The following is a 17,533-nucleotide window of genomic DNA, read 5'->3' on the forward strand; positions in this document are numbered from 1 at the left end:
AGGTGTCAATGGTCATCTTTTGGACAGCTGTCAAGTCAGCAGTCTTCCCCATGATTGTGTAGCCTACAGAACTAGACTGAGAGACCATTTAAAGGCTTTTGCAGGTGTTTTGAGTTAATTAGCTGATTAGAGTGGGGCACCAGGTGTCTTCAATATTGAACCTTTTCATAATATTCTAATTTTCTGAGATACTGATTTTGGGGTTTTCATTAGTTGTCAGTTATAATCATCAAAAATTAAAAGGAATGATCACTTGAAATATATCAGTCTGTGTGGAATGAATGTATACATTATACAAATTGCTCGAGAAATTTTATGTTTATTGTCCCCCCCTACTGTGAGATGAAATTTACGCCTATGATCGTATACCACAGATAAAATATGAAACATTAAAGCTGAACTCTTGCTTAAGAACATCAGTCTAGTGAAGTGAAAACACTCCCAAACATGTTTCACATGAAATGTTGATAAATAATTATGCAGTGTGTTTCTGTGTGTGCAGGATTATTTTTACTTTCCACCTTGCACTTTAAGATAAATAAGGAGCCATACACCCAGAAATAGAGCCTGAAGTTTCTGAAGAGTGCCTTGTTTGCTGTTCTGATATAAGTCTAGTTTAAACACAGAATAATGTGGGCACATCCAAACTATCCTGTTGGTAAGCTATGAAACAAAGAAGGATCTGCACAGAGTAATTATGGTGATATTTATTGTGATGTTGCAAACTCTGAGGTCCTAGAGCTGATTGCACTTTTGCATTTTATACAATGTAAGCCACACAAGCCCTTCTCGGAGGTCGCAATAAATGACACCTTGTACAGGGCTTCAAAACTATTCAGTGTGCAGATAAGTCTTTGTTTTTCACAACAGAGTAACTTCTCAGTCAATGTCACATTGTCTCTTAAAGAAATGTCTAAATAAAACAGTATAACATCAACCTTTCATTTGTTACTTTCTAACATATGCAAAATGTATATAAAATCTATACATACCATCTTAATATTTTAATTAACAGCTGTTAACTAGAATATATTGTTAGTTTTTTACATCAAACTATTTACAATTAACATAGGAAACTGATGATGAAAGAAGAATGTGATTTTATTATATGTATAATTAGTCTGATAAATTTTATAACAAAGTATTCCTAATACACAAGCAATACTTTAACAAATTAAACTCTTGTCTTGCATTCATGAAAACATCAATATTGAAAGGTTACAAATGTAAAAGTAGTTTTGTATGACTTGAAATGTGTTTTAAGAGTTATTCTAATGTTAAAATTTCACATCAGTAGTGTTCAGGTGTTGTGAGTAAAAAGAAAAGGCTGTGCAAAGCAGGAGCAGAAGAGCCTTGCTGGAAGCTGGAGCTGTTATCTCCTGTAGAGCTGGACACAGCAAATCACATCTGGAGGGTTCTGCAATCAGCTCCTCTGGCAGCTTCTTCCAAAGTGCCATAAAGCTACTGAACTCTGAGATCGCCTCAGCATGATAATCTCTCTGGCATGTGACAGTAATTAGGGCTGGCAATGTGAAATACACTGTTTACTAATATGTGCAATAAACGGTTTGCTGCTGGACACTGTGATCTTATTGAACGTTTATTATAAGGATCTTATTATAAATAATTAATATAATTTAATTGATATATTTCTTATTGAACTGCACTACCTTTTTTGGCAAATTTTAATCCACCAAACAAACTCATAGGCGGCTCTCACACACCTAATTTCTCGCCTTAACTAAACCATCGCCACAGCTACAGCGTTACAGCCCAGCTACCTGTAAAAAAAAGGTGGATGCAAACCTCTGCAGGTAGCCTACAACATATGTTCTGCCGAATAATGCATCCAGCTCTTAAGCTACTTATCAGAAACGTCGCTGATCACCTCTGATTGTTTGCTGAATCATCCCCACTGATCAACCCCACATATATAACGTCATCGTTTTTAAACAGTAACGTTACACTTGCAGGCGCACGGCTCTCCTCGGCGAGCAGGTGTGACAGATTCATGCAGATTCATGTTTACTCCTGTGGGATTTATAATCCACCGACATTGTTAATTTAATGGTTGTTCCAATTAGCCATCATGAGGTGATTGTTCCTCCTAAATAGCTTATACGGTATTTGCCCACTCACCAATTTCATCTTAATTCCTTTGTAAATTATTGTCTGAAATGCAGGCTATTAACACTTAAGTGCTAAACTAAACTAAAACTACTCTTATTAATGTTAGGATTACAGAATAGGCTAATACAAATTTAAGTACTCCAGTGGGCTTACTATATTTTTGGTTTTCTTAGATTAATTGATGAATGTCTTTCTGCTTGATAAAAAAACTGCCATTAGTGTGGCTTAGATTAATTAACTGAGGGTTAGTTATCCACAGAGAATTTTAAAAAAGGGTGCACATCATACCTTCATCCTGAAGTGTGCTGTAAGAAGTCTTTTTAAGAGGTGAACCAGCAGGTAAATATGCAGAGTATGCTGCCATACTGTTTTAATAACAGTTATACTTTATTTTAATACATTTATTTAAATGCAGCAGTAATTATTTTAAACTGGTGTACAATGCAAAGGCAATGTTTTGTGCATCAGATGATAATATGAATGATAAGACTATGTAAGTATTGTCATTGTTTAAATTATTTTAGTTCAGTTCAGTTTAATGTGCTTTATTGGCATGAATGTTTAATTTAAACAATATTGTAAAAGCAGTTTGCAACAAAATCAAAAGATTTTACATTTAAATATGTTGAATGTTAAATATGTATATTAACAAGATTTATCCAATCAAGACCATTCAGTTTATTAGTAAATTACTAATACATACTTATACAGATGTATATAATTATCTAATGTGTGGTATCACTGCCTACCTATTTCCTTTTCAAAGGTGTTTAGGACATTCCTACTACATCATGCCACAGGAAAATCATAGTACTGTGACTGAATTTATCCTCACTGGATTCCCTGGACTTCATCTGGAGTACCAAGGCTTTGCCTCAGCTGTATTGTTCTTAGTTTATTTCTTAACTTTGACAGGCAATGCTACAGTTCTTTTTTTTATTTGGCACTGACCGGAGCCTTCATAAACCAATGTATTATATAACTTTAAATCTGAGTGCGTGCGATATTCTTTTTAGCACAACCACCTTACCTAAGATCACCAGTAAGTTTGGCACAGTGAATTCCTTAATTCTTTTCCTAATGGCTTTAGATAGATATTTGGCTATCTGCCATCCTCTCCGATATCCTCTTGTTCTTAAAAACTCCACCATCCACATTCTCAGTATTAGCGCATGGGTTATTGCCAAGGCCGGCCCTTTAATGCTGGTTATTAGGGCATACCCTCTTTCTTATTGTGCCTCAAACATCATCAACCAGTGCTACTGTGATCATATTGGCATAACAATGCTGGCATGCACTGACAGGGCCTCATGGGTTTCCTGCTTTAGTGTTTGTAATGGTTACTCTACTGGGACCTCTGGCATTTATAATATTCTCATATTGCTCTATAATTTTAATAGTATTTAAAATAGCAGATGTACAAGGTCGCCAAAAATCTCTGTCCACTTGTAGTACTCAACTGATTATAATCTCCCTTTATTATTTACCCAGATGTTTTGTATATTTAGCCAGCAATGTTGGCATTACATTTAGTGCTGATGTGCGAATAGTAATTATCATGCTTTGCCCCCCCCATGATTAATCCACTTATATACTGCTTAAGAGCTAAAGACATGAGAGAAAGCTTGTGGAAGCAATTCAACAGAATGGCCATTCCACAAAAATCACAAGTTTCGGCTATTAGTAATTGATTAGCCAAAGCATTATTGACTGTTTTTCTTGTCATCTCACTGTCTTTGTGAGGCAGAGACAGATTAGGGGCCAAGTAGGGGGCAGGACTTGACCATATGACAACCTCTGGGGCTGAAAATGAAGCCAATGAAATTAACATGTTTACAGCCTTGTACGAAAATGCTTTGCGTCTCTAGCATCGTTGGCTCAGGAGGTAGAGCGGGTTGGCTGTTAATCGGAAGGTCGGCGGCTCAATCCCTGGTTGCGTGTCGAAGTGTCCTTGGGCAAGATACTGAACCCTGAATTGCCCCTGGCGGCTGTTCCGCCAGCGAATGAGTGAGTGTGAATGTTAGTTTCCGTTTGAGCACTTAGGCTCAGTGTGTGACTGGTGAATGCAGATGTAGTGTAAAAGCGCTTTGAGTGGTCGAAAAGACTAGAAAGGCGCTATACAAGTACGGAGCATTTACATTTACTGTATTAGAACCACATTTATGTCAAGAAGCAAAGATTTAAGATGAAGATGCTATTTAATCACACCAATTGCTCTTACTGCACTGTACATTGATTCAGTCAGAGTGTGATTTTGCTCTGCAGTTTGGCTTTGATCTTATTTAAAGTGGCTACTATCTGAATTTAATAACCTTATGGTGGAAGGAATTAAAGATTTGGAGTAATGATTACTATATGTATAAATGTATGTATGTATACTTACTTTTCTTTTATTATATTTTCCTGTATGCATACCTATGGGTATATGCCAGGGCTGGATTGGTAATCTGGCATACCGGGCAAATGCCCGGTGGGCCGACGCACCTTTGGGGCCGGTGTGACATAAATTATTTATTTATATTACTGTTTTTAAAAAACAGTTCATTCCAAACTTAAAAATATCACCTTTTCACTTTTTCAGCACATCCACTGATATGTGACCTTTTGCCTCACTGCAACCTATGGTCAATTCAGAAGTCAGTCACTCTATATTTTTCAGAATATGCTAAATCAATTAACATCTATATGTAGCCAGGTGAACCAGGGGTACAGAGTTAAATAGTGTTATGTGGGTTATAATGTTATGTAGTTGCTGGTGGGATTGCTGCAGTGATAACTGTCCTCTGTATTTAATTGCACTGTCACTTTAAGAGTACTACATGGGACGGCTCGCGCGAGAGGGTAGAGTTTCCAGCGGGACACGGGGATAACTTAGCTGTTGCGTCCCGTAGTGTAGAGAAACGGCAAGGAATATTTCCATAACCCATGGTAAAGTACAGTAATAATCCTTAAAGACCTGGGTGTCCCAGCTGATTCCTGACGATTGATAGTGGCGACAGTCTGAATGACAATGTGTGTGTTAACAAAATCACATTATATTAATGTATACTGAAGCTGTAAATAAACAATGTTGGTTTCATATTTTCCGCTGACTTAGAGGGTAGATACACGTGCTGAGTTCTTGGTGTGTGTTTTTATGTTTTATGGTAAATTTAAATATTACACCTTGAGTTTATGAACTTAAGTGAATGTATTTATTTATATATTTTTTATTTTTCTCTATTTAGAAAGGCCACTACTGTTGTCTAGTCTAGAGTAGTGATGGCAAGTTCGACTCTTTTGACAGACTCGTTCATTCAAATCTCGTTCATTAAAATGAACTAATCTTTTCTTGAGTCCTTTCGTTCATTTCGTTCATTTGAAATAGGCTGGTTATTGGTGGTTTTTGTTAAAAAATAGCGCCGTTCTCAAACACAGAAGGCTACCTGGCTTGCTTTATTTGAAGTATAATGCACAAATTCACCTCTTGATTACTGTATATCATCATTATATAAACCCCCCTGGGCCCACAACCAAATTCAAACCATGTAAAAACCACAGAAATATGTTGTCAATATGTAATCACCACTACTCCGGCTAAATCCTTCAATTTTCACAATCTTTCCTGAGTATACAACCAGACCAGCCATATAAAGGCTTATGTATATAATTACTATCATTATCTCTGAAGTGCTCATTCATACAGTAGCCTAACATCCCCATCCATGCGTAAAATATTAATATCAGATTGGTAGTAAATATATTGAATAATAAGCTTGATACACTATATGAATAAACACACTCTTATTAAAATTCAACCAATTTAATAATAATCTGGATCCAGCCATCAAGAACTCCAGGAACAAAGAAATAAACACATGTAAACGCAGCAGTTTGGCAGTTCTGGACGCAGAATGGGGCACATCAGGTCTGGATTCTGCAGACAGAGAAACACATATGAGCACATCGCTCTCAAACACTGCAGGTTGTTCACCAGTCACGAGCTGTGAAACAACAGCACGGCTCTGTTGGTAAATAAAAAGGATAAGTTATGTTGCGTTCTCTGGCGGACCGGATCAACTGTTTAGCTAATGCTAACGTTGCTACGTGTGCCGTGTTTTAATGTTTTAATGACCGAGTCCGTTTGTTTTGGAGAGGAGACGACCTTGTAGGTAATTCGGCTCCCGGTAGAACACTGTCAGGACTCTGAAGTGGAGCGGACCCAGAACAACTCTCATCAGCTGTTGGCTGTAAACTAAAGTTACGGTACGGCTGTGTTAAATAGCACAACATTACTGTGCTGTAATAACGGTATGCTTTATTAAATGTCACATAATTAACAAAATAGCTATATAATGTCAGTACAGTGACTGTTACCTGACAGCCGACCTGTCTCTCATTCTCCGGCGCTGGCTGCCGAATGGCTGCAGAATGAACGAAAGACTGAGGAGGACCCACGTGAGCAGTGAACGAGTAGTTAGGAGCTGTCACGTGACAAATGAACGACTCAAACCCAGAGACCCACAGTTGCTATGAGTCGTGAACGAAGGTTACGATATGGTAACCTTAGTTCTATTAGCACAGGGGAGCCCTCTACTGGACTCTATGGGGTACTACATCTCCTCCTATCACACGCCCACTGAAATTTTGCATACTGTAAGTAGCCAACCAATTGGACGTCGCTACTGTATGCGTACTGTATAAATAGCGGTGTCCACACTGCTCAGCATCCAACCAACCGTTCAGCAGACGGCGGTGGAGCGGGAGGGCTCCATCGTAGAGGGCCCCGCCTGTGCTAATAGAACTAGGGTTACCATATCGTAACCTTCGTTCTATCTCACACAGGCTCCGCCCTCTACTGGACTCTATGGGTACAGTGGGTGGAGCCCAATGACTGTCCGCCCAACTCACCTCACCGACACGATCAGCCACAGGTCACCAGAAACAGGCCCTAAGCTGCCTCCATCCTAAGCGATGGGGCAGTGGGCCACCCCTCAGAAAGGTGACTAGACCGCTAGGGTTTGGAATGACCAAGTCGGGATCTGATCCAGCCAGATCCAACACCTGAACTGTCCTGACCCCTTACAGGGACATCACAGTCAGTGTAAAAATGTTTTCCCCGACAACCGGTAGTCTATGATAGACACCAGTCTCCTTCTTCACAGATCCTGAGTCGCACCTGTGAGCACAGATCCTGAGAAGGAGCCCGACACATCCAAGAGGTAAAAACGCACAAATGGACATGGTGAAGACCACGATGCCATTGTGCAAATCTCCTCGACGCTCAACCCGTTGAAGAGGGCCGTTGACACAGCCACACCCCGTGTGGAGTGAGCCCGGACCACCGAGGGTGGGTCTTTCCCCGCCTGCACGTAGGCCTGTGAGATACAGTCACAAAGCGATCCGGCTAGGCGCTTCTTGGATAGAGCTTAACCGATTGCACCAAAGCAAACAAGCAGTTGATCAGTGCATCGAATGGGGGCTGTGCGCTTCATATAATGTGTTAGGGCGCGAATAGGACACAACAGATGCAGCCTCGCCTCCCTAGGCCCAGGGTGGGGCAGAGGGTGGAAGGCATCCAAATGTATGGTCCTCGACCTGAATGAGCTTCTTATGTTCTTAGGAATAAAGGAGGGGTTCGGTCTTAACACTGTTGCACTGTTGTGGTCACCACAAAGCAGCATGCAGCTGGGATGAACCGACAGGGCGCACAGCTCACTCACCCTCTTGGCAGAAGTGAGAGCCAGTAACAAGGCTGTCTTGAGAGATAACATCTTCAAGGAGGACTGTTCCAGGGGTTCGTAGGGGTTTGACTTCATAGCCAGGTCTGTCGCCAAACCCCTCATGACAAGATGAGATTGCTGCCGCATAACTGTCACACTCAGCTTAATGGTTGAGTGTGACAGTCCCTTCTCCATTAGGCCCTGTAAGAAGGAAAGGATGGATCCCACTGAGCAGGTTATGAGATCCATTTCCTTCCCAATGCACCAGCGCTGAAAGCCAAGCCACTTAGCTTTGTAGCAGGAAGTGGTGGAGCCTGCCCTCGCCGCCTGGATGGTATGTACCACCTCTGTGGACAGCCCAGCCTGTCTCAACCTCTCCCTTTCAGGAGACAAACCTGGAGAGGTTGGCCGAGCACTGGCAGCGTGCCTATGGCACCTGACTCCTGTGACAGAGCCCCCCAGACCTGAGGCACAGGCCAGGGCTCCGTCACTGCCAGCTGCGTCACCTCTGCGTACCACCCCACCCATCTGCGGCTGGGGGCTACCAGGATGACTGACAACCCTTCCTGTCTCACCCTCTCCAGCAGGGGGGGTGAGATGGAGAGGTGGGAAAGCATTCAGCAGCCCTTTTGGCCACGGCGCGTGTGCAAACGCGTCCACGTCCAAGGGCAGGCTGTCCTGTGGTAGGATCGAGAACCTCAGTGGGCAGTGGGTGTTGTGCCGTCTGGCAAACAAGTCCGCCTGTGCCGTCCCGAAGCGAGACCAGATTTGCTGTATTATATCGGGGTGCAGTCTCCACTCACTCTGTGATGTGAAGGGCCTTCAGAGACAGCAAGTATGCTGCAGCCCACGTCCATAGGTCCTCTGCTAACGTCAACAGAGCTGCGGATCGGATGTCTGCTGTCCCTGTCTGTTGATGTAGGCAACTGTTGTGCGGTTGTCTGTCCTCACCAGCACGTGCCTGCCCTGTACTAGGGCTTTGTGGTGCTGGAGGACCAGAAACACCGCCTGGAGCTCCAGTTGGTGATGTGTCAGCTCTCCCCAGGAGGCCACACACCAGGAAAGCCTCCAGTCTTCTTGGGGACCAGGAAGTATGTGGAGTAAAGACCCTTGTACATGTCGTGGGTTGGATTGACAGAGATAGCCTGTTTCTGCAGGAGCTGTTGAATCTCTGTGGCCAGGAAGTCCAGCTCCTCCTGAGAGGACAGGTTGGCTTCCTTGATGCCCTGGAAAGACGGTGGGATACGGCAAAATTGTAGATTTTGAGTGACCCCGCCTCAATGTGCCATCCATCCAGTCTGTTGGCTTGCAACAGCGTCTCCATTCCGTGTGGAAATGAGTCAGGGGACGCGCCCTCACCACCACCAAACCCTCCATAAATGAGAGTTTGGCCCAAGGGGGGCCGCAATCGAAAGGGCCAAACCGGAAGTCCCGAAAAAAACAAGCGGACTGTGGTGTCCTGAACGCACCACGGCCGGTCGCTCCGTTGACGTCATTGCCCGCGACAGTGTTGTCGTAGCGTCTAGGGTGACGCGTTCACTATCGGCAGAACTGATAGTGACAGAGCCGGGGAGCTCTCCTCTCCACAGTTGTTGGCCACTGTGGGAGAGATAGTGATCCCTCTGCAGCCAAACGGCACAGCGAGCCGCTCACAGAGGCAATGAGCGATCTTCTCTGCCTCGCTATGATGGGAGAGACGTGGCTAATGGCAGCATCTCTCCGGCAATAGCGGGCTAGACTGCTGCTTCCATGGTTACTCCGTGATGCGCTGCGACCTCTCGTTGGAGCAGTTGTCGGCAGCGTAGCGTGTATGTCTGTGTGGCATGAAAACACTGCCGGTGAGCTAGAGCTCGGATGCCGCTGCAATGCCCAGCACACCCAGTACAGTAGTGACGTCCAGTTGGTCGGCTACTTACAGTATGCAAAATTTCAGTGGGCGAGTACGTGCGTGTGATAGGAGGAGAGGTAGTACCCCATAGAGTCCAGTAGAGGGCGGAGCCTGTGTGAGATCTAATCTGTTTCCTGTGCTGTCTGCTTACCACAGCCCTGTAGCCGAGCTGTCACGTGACAAATGAACGACTCAAACAGACCAACAGTTGAGAGTCGTGAACTAATCAATTCTGTTTCCTGTTCTGACAGAGCCCATGCAGCTGCCGTGTGACGAGTGAACGTAAGAGTCCAAGATCCTTCACACATGTGTGAAAATTAACGAATCACTCACTGAGACAACCCGTTCCTCCCGAGTCATACACACGATTAGGTCTTATGAACGAAACGTTCTTTGAACGACTCAACACTAGTCTAGAGTGGTGTTATCTAATCTAGATGTCTACATTTTGATGTTGTCCAGATTTTGACTGTTTTACAGCTTTGGTTGTTGAGAATTTAGGTCTAGAGTTCCAGTTTAGAAGTAACTGAAGTCTACCAGAGTGAGTGTAAACTAGTTTATGGCAGCTGTTTACATATTGTGGTATGGTTAAGCGGTACTATAGAGTACTGTTAAGTCACATAGTTGAGATCAGATGCAATAAGCAAAGGACGTGTAAGAAAGTTATTCCTGTGTTTTGTATAACCACCAACTGCCTTAAACCCTCGACTATACATGATTATGTAAAGATGATTATTTCATTTGAGTCCAGTCGGGGAATAAAAACCCTTAAAATTTATTGTGTAATTCCTGGCCTGGCCACATATATCTCCACAAGTCTTTCTACAAATACTACCAAAAGTATCTTGCCATAACTTGTACAGTATGCACAGCATTTTCTTTTTTGCTCAGTTTTGGTTTAAATGCCAAATAATTGACAACACTTTCAGAATTTTCTCACCAACATCTTGACTGTTGTAAGCGTTTTAAATTTAAACTGGCAAAACTATCCGGGTCTGGCACATGTGACATCACGTTGGGTTGTTCCAATCATAGTGAGTTTAAGGTCTCTATTTTATTTGGATCCCTGGCACTTTCTTCTTATTTTCCTTTGGTAAAAAGAGTTTATGCAGCTTAAACTTTAAATCTTGGAAACACAAAATGTCGCAGGTAGGTTGAACATTTCACCCAGTAGTCAGGTACATATAATGACACTCTCTGATGTCAAGTTGATGCTGTAAAAATCAAGTTTGCGTTTCCCCGATTATCTCAAGGTCCAAATTCTTTTATCATTTTAATCTCTTAAGTCTGCGTCTGATCTTTTTCCTCTGAAAATATCAAATGTTGTGTTTTTCGCTACTCGCTTGTATCCCGATCATTGCCGCTTGTGGCTATATTTTTACTTTATTATTTAATTTGTTGTGTGAGTGGCTTAGATTGACTAAAATTGACTGATTGTTTGTGAGCTACAGAGAATAGAAAAGGGTGGATACCTGCATCACAAGGCAACCTGTAAGAAGTCTTTTTAAGAGGTGAATCAGCAGGTAAATCTGCAGTGAATGCTGCCATTCTGTTTGAGAAAGGTAAGTGTAAAAGATGGTGTAGCCACCTCATAATAAGAGTTTTTCACACTTTTATTTGAATACAACAGTAATTACTAGAAAATGGTTTACAGTGCAAAGACAATGAATTGTATATCAGATAAATGATACAGGATTATGCATTACTATACTATATAAAGTATTGTTATTGTTTGAATGTTTGGATGGTGTTACATTGTCTTATCTAATGTGTTGTATTTCCTTTTAAAGGTGTTTAAGACATTCCTACTACATCATGCCACAGGGAAATCATAGCACTGTGACTGAATTTATCCTCACTGGATTCCCTGGACTTCATCCGGAGTACCAAGGCTTTGCCTCAGTTGTATTGTTCTTAGTTTATTTCTTAACTTTGACAGGCAATGCTACAGTTCTTTTTTTATTTGCAACCGACCGCAGCCTTCATAAACCAATGTATTATATAATTTTGAATCTGAGTGCATGCGACATTCTCTTTAGCACAACCACCTTACCTAAGATCATCAGTAAGTATTGGTTTCAGTCAGGCACCATTTCATTCACAGCTTGCTTTGTCCAAATGTACTTTGTTCACTATCTTGGCACAGTGAATTCCTATATTCTTTTCCTAATGGCTTTAGATAGATATTTGGCGATCTGCCATCCTCTGAGATATCCTCTTGTTCTTAAAAACTCCACCATCCAAATTCTCAGTATTAGCGCATGGGTTATTGCCAAGGCCGGCCCTTTAATGCTGGTTATTAGGGCATACCCTCTTTCTTATTGTGCCTCAAACATCATCAACCAGTGCTACTGTGATCATATTGGCATAACAATGCTGGCATGCACTGACAGGGCCTCTTTTGGGTTTCCTGCTTTAGTGTTTGCAATGGTTACTCTACTGGGACCTCTGGCATTTATAATCTTCTCATATGGCTCTATAATTTTAACAGTATTTAAAATAGCAGATGTACAAGGTCGCCAAAAATCTCTGTCCACTTGTAGTACTCAACTGATTATAATCTCCCTTTATTATTTACCCAGATGTTTTGTATATTTAGCCAGCAATGTTGGCATTACATTTAGTGCTGATGTGCGAATAGTAATTATCATGCTGTATAGCCTTTGCCCCCCCATGATTAATCCACTTATATACTGCTTAAGAGCTAAAGACATGAGAGAAAGCTTGTGGAAGCAATTCAACAGAATGGCCATTCCACAAAAATAACAAGTTTTGGCTATTAGTAATTGATTAGCCAAAGCATTATTGACTGTTTTTCCTGTCATCTCACTGTCTTTGTGAGGCAGAGACAGATTAGGGGCCAAGTAGGGGGCAGGACTTGACCATATGACAACCACTGGGGCTGAAAATGAAGCCAACGAAATTAACATGTTTACAGCCTTGTACGAAAATGGTTTGTGTCTCTATAGCTGGCATCTTTTATTACTGTATTAGAACCACATTTATGTCAACAACCAGTCAAGAAGCAAAGATTTTAACAGTAATGTTTGCTTTTAGTTCTCCTGTTGGCTATGGCTTAAATTAGGCTATATGCAGCTGTTCATGTAAATGTGTAATAAGGTAATACCATATCTAATTCCTCCCTCTCTTAGATAAGTTGCAGGTCCAAAGAATGCTATTTAATCACACCAATTGCTCTTACTGCACTGTACATTGATTCAGTCAGAGTGTGATTTTGCTCTGCAGTTTGGCTTTGATCTTATTTAAAGTGGCTACTGTCTGAATTTAATAACCTTATGGTGGAAGGAATTAAAGATTTGGAGTAATGATTACTATATGTATAGATGCATGTATGTATAATTACTTTTCTTTTATTATATTTTATATTTTTATTATATCTATTTTTTCATATCTATGGGTATATGCCAGGGCTGGATTGGTAATCTGGCATACGCATGGCTGACGCACCTTTGGGGCATAAATTATTTATTTATATAATGATCGGCCCATAAAGCATGGACAACAGCCCATCGGGTTGACATTGGGCTGGCCCAATCACATCTCTTACTAGGCCCCACCCTTTCTGCTCTCTGTTTCTTGTGTTGCGGGCCCCCCAAAAAAACCCATTCTCCAGACGGATGCCGCCAAATGCGTGACAACAACCGATATGTTTTCTGCCGGGCCGCAGTCGCTTCAACATCAGCTGCAGTACCCTGCTTAGAGCACGCACAGGCACTTGCAGGAGTAAATGAGCAGTGGTGGTTGCTGCCAGGCAGAGAAGGAGGCTGTGTTAGAGCAGAGTGACAGGACTGAGTGAGAGAGAGAGTAGGAAGAGAGTGAAGGTGAAGCGGTAAGCATGGAGTAGCTTAACCTGTAGGGAGGGAGCAGTGAGGGAGGGTCATTTATATTGGGGACATCTAGTCACCACTTTTTGAAACCATTTGTTAAAAATGTTATATAAAATAGCTTGCACCAAGAAATGTTGATTAACAAATAAAAATGCCGTGAGAAAGGTTTATTTGCACAATAAGAAAACCTGCAATGCAATGTAAATATAGAAGAAACCTCTGCATTGTCAAAAAAAAGTAACTCAAGCAAAAAATAATAATAAGCTACTGATTACTGCATAATATTTTATCATATTTTTATATTGTGAATTGTCACCTGCCACTTGAATTTTGTGTTTCCCTTTATAAAAGTAAAGACTTATACACCATAAATTGGTGCAGGAAATGTCTCCAGAAGTGTTTAATGCTAAAAAACCCCTATCTAATATTTCATCAATAAATATTTTTTCCAAATAGTAGGTGTATTAAAATATATTCTTGTCTTGTAGTCATGGACACCAATCTTGTGCAAATGTTACGTCTCAGTGTTTCATCACACCCCTAATCTGACCCCCTAAATGGATCGATGGTGTATTGGTGAAGGGTGTCTGACCGATTTCGGTGGGCCACCTCGGCCAAAAATACCAGGGCCGATTTTTTGTCCCAGTCCAGCCCTGGTATATGCTCATATAGATCCTAGTCATTTAGGCAACATTTGAATTATGAAGCAGAGGAAACTTTTAAGCCAAGAATTACAAATTATATTTGTGTTATTCTATAGTATTTATCAACATTCTTGCTTCTCTTTGTTGAGTATACGTCTGCACTGTAAAAAAAATCTAATTATAATAATTATTTTTCTTATTAGTATTTGAGGGGGCTTAGGACCATGTTAGGATAGCTTCAGCCCCTCTAAAACAGGCCTAACAACGACCATGGGTACCTCACAGGTGGCTTGTTGCTAGGGGGTTCAGCAACCAGGCTTCATTTGGCTCACCTTAACTCAACCAACTTGCCCATTTTTCGATTAGCCAGAGTCAAACATTGCAAATATGGTGACTGCCGTAGCCATCAGGAGCCACCTGAGTGATTTCACAAACACTACGTCCATGTTCTATATAGTCGATGGACTTGATGCAAAGCTGGTGAGAGTAATAGGAAAGCTGGTGGGGGGAAAAAATCACATCAAACAGAACATTCCCCGTCTCCTGGGTGAATGTCCAATCCAAAGTCTAAAACTAAAAGTCAATGTTATTCTAAGTTACCTTCATAAGTTAAGTTACGGAACTTGCTGTGACTTTCTAAGGTAACTTATTTATTTTAAACCAAATCACAACATTTTCCAAAACCTAACCAAGTAGTTTTGGTGCCTAAAACTAACCAAACTGTGACTGTTTAACAATGTTAAACGTGTTTATTTTTACCATGACAATAAATGTCTGGCACACTGTTGCTGGTACTTACCAATGGTCAAATATGTAATTTTGGGAGTCACTGACAAATTACCTATTCTGTATTTAGGTATGAGGGTTAGGTTTATCACTCTTATTGACCCCAACAATTAGTATAGACCTGTCAATTTGTCTTGTGAAATGGAGTGTGTCAAGTATTTTATTGTCAGAGTACAAAAGGAGCTCAAAATTTCATCCATCCATCCATCCATCTTCAACCGCTTATCCTGCGTACAGGGTCGCGGGGGCTGGAGCCAATCCCAGCTGACATCAGGCGCAAGGCAGGGTACACCCTGGAGAGGTCGGCAGTTCAGCTCTAAAATTTATTATAGAGAATGAAGGTATATTTCAAACCCATCTGTTTTATATTTATTAAAAAATAATTAAATAAAATATACATCAATTATTAATAAAATGTATCAGTCTTTTAATGTTGTTTGCCTGCTTATGAAATATCCTGTTACATTCAGCTAGTAAGCTGAATGCAGGTAGCAGGGGTTTTGGGCCCAAAGGCAGACACAGACACGGAACAGATATGGTAAGTGAGGTTTATTTAACATAATGTGTGAAAACTTCAGCTGATGTGAGTCAGGCAGTCCAGTGAGTCCATAAGTCTAAAAGAAAGGTAAGTCCAAATAACAAGGTGATTCAAGGGAGGAAATCTTGGGACTTGAAACACAAGTCCCCAACAATGGGGACACACTGGAGATAAACAGTCTTGACAAATGCTGAACAATGAACCAGCAACTACCACCAGGAAGAGAACCACTATTGACACACACACACACACACACACACACACACACACACACACTAATTTGAATGTCTTCAGCCTATTGAAGAAATCCAGAGCACTTTGAAGAAGCCCATGCAGAAATGGGCAGGAAGAGTACTGACCACTGCTTCTTCCATTTTTTCATGTGAATAATGATGCAACATGCAGTTTAATTACCCAAACACCAACAAACCTATGCAATTTTGGTGGACTAGACTAGTTGAATACTTATTGTGCAAGTAATGTATAGTGTATTGATGTTTTTTGTTTTCCCCGGAAATGTATTCAAAACACTACAATACATATTTGTTTATGGAGACACACTGTGTGGTTCTGAACTGGCTGAGAGTCTTTCACATTAAAAATAGAAGACAAAGGTCTAAAGCTATTACTTTGATTATCAGTTAGTCTATAAAATAATGTTTCCATGCACTGAGAAGTAATGAAAAATGCAATTCAAAAAGTTTAAACGTTTTGAAAAATAGAAAAGTAATAAATTACGTTTATTTATATTGCACCTTTCAAGAGCAGACTTCACAAAGTGCTTCAGTAAAAACAAAAACAAAATAGTAAATAATACAATGCAACAGACATGAAATACAGAAAAAACATAAAATGTGTAAAATTTAAATGATCAGTGTGTAAGATTTGGGGTGATCTATTGGCAGAATATGACAGAAATGGAAATAAAATTTATAGATATGTTTTGTGTATAAGTGTATAATCACCTGAAAATAAGAATTGTGTTTTTGTTAACTTAGAATGAGCCCTTCATATCAGTCAAGGACACAATGGGCCTGAGTTTAGCTGTGTTCCACAGCTGCTAAAAACAGAAGTGAACAATAAATGTTACAAAATTGCAGGTTTTACCATGTATGGAGATGAAATGACTATTAACAAACCCAAACATGTATCTAAACTGATACTGAGAAAAGAGTGTTAATATGCCTTGTGTTTAATAGTGGTCTTTCAGCACAACGTGTTTTATCTGAGTGGAGGGAAATCTGTAGTTATAGTTTAAGTATTGGTAATGTTATGGAAAAAATTACTGTAGTAACAGGATGATTAGAGGTGTAAGTGGAACTTAACCAATATATTATCCACTAGCATCATTAAGTTGATCATGTCATTCTTCACAGAGGTATGTAAACAATTATGAAAAATATAAAATCCTTCCCACGCCGTTACAATTTTTGACTCTGCTCTTTCTTTTTTCGCTAAAAGTGTTTGAGCAGTAAAAACCGCTGGATGTAAACTCACCAAAATTGGCACATAGGTTGCAAATTCCACTCACTACTCAGGCAAAAAAAAAAAACAGGCCCTCATAGACCTCATGGTGGTGCTATAACAATCAATTTTGTGTTTTTACAATTATCTCGAAAATGGCCTCGTTTAAACTTCTTTCATCACTGTAATCTCTGGATTCATCTGCATCTTTGCTCCAATGGTCTTCTGCTCTAAAAATGTCAAATAATTTGAACCCTCGTCCCAGACGGTTTCGCCAATCGCCCTGAAACTTTGGCAGGATCATCCACGGATGTCGCTGATCAAAAGTTATCAAAAGAATTTTGATACATCAATCTGTTTTATTTTTCCATTAATCTTTATGTTCAATTTTACATAAATGCCCGTAAATCAAAATTGGCTTAAGCTTGCTCAAAGTGGGCGTGGCTTATTACAAGAAATGTAAATTTCTAGACATTTCTCATTACAAACTTTCCAAACAAATTTCTCATCACCTTTTCACTTTTTCAGCACAT

The 17,533-nt window shown here is 40.7% G+C and overlaps 1 protein-coding gene and 1 pseudogene across 1 annotated transcript; both read left to right on the forward strand.

Annotated features, from left to right (window-relative positions):
• The first annotated feature begins 2,921 nt into the window (after nt 1-2,921).
• On the forward strand, nt 2,922-3,821 carry LOC119882473 (annotated as a pseudogene).
• Nucleotides 3,822-11,535: 7,714 nt separating this feature from the next.
• LOC119882474 (olfactory receptor 13C2-like) lies at nt 11,536-12,486 on the forward strand. The gene has a single exon (XM_038692514.1). It carries the CDS (start codon nt 11,536-11,538, stop codon nt 12,484-12,486), a length of 951 nt encoding a protein of 316 aa, XP_038548442.1.
• The last annotated feature ends 5,047 nt before the right edge of the window (nt 12,487-17,533 follow it).

This window comes from Micropterus salmoides, unplaced genomic scaffold, assembly GCF_014851395.1.
Source record: "Micropterus salmoides isolate LMB-PRFRI ecotype aquatic unplaced genomic scaffold, ASM1485139v1 Ms_hic_scaffold_3, whole genome shotgun sequence".
Lineage (NCBI taxonomy): Eukaryota > Metazoa > Chordata > Actinopteri > Centrarchiformes > Centrarchidae > Micropterus > Micropterus salmoides.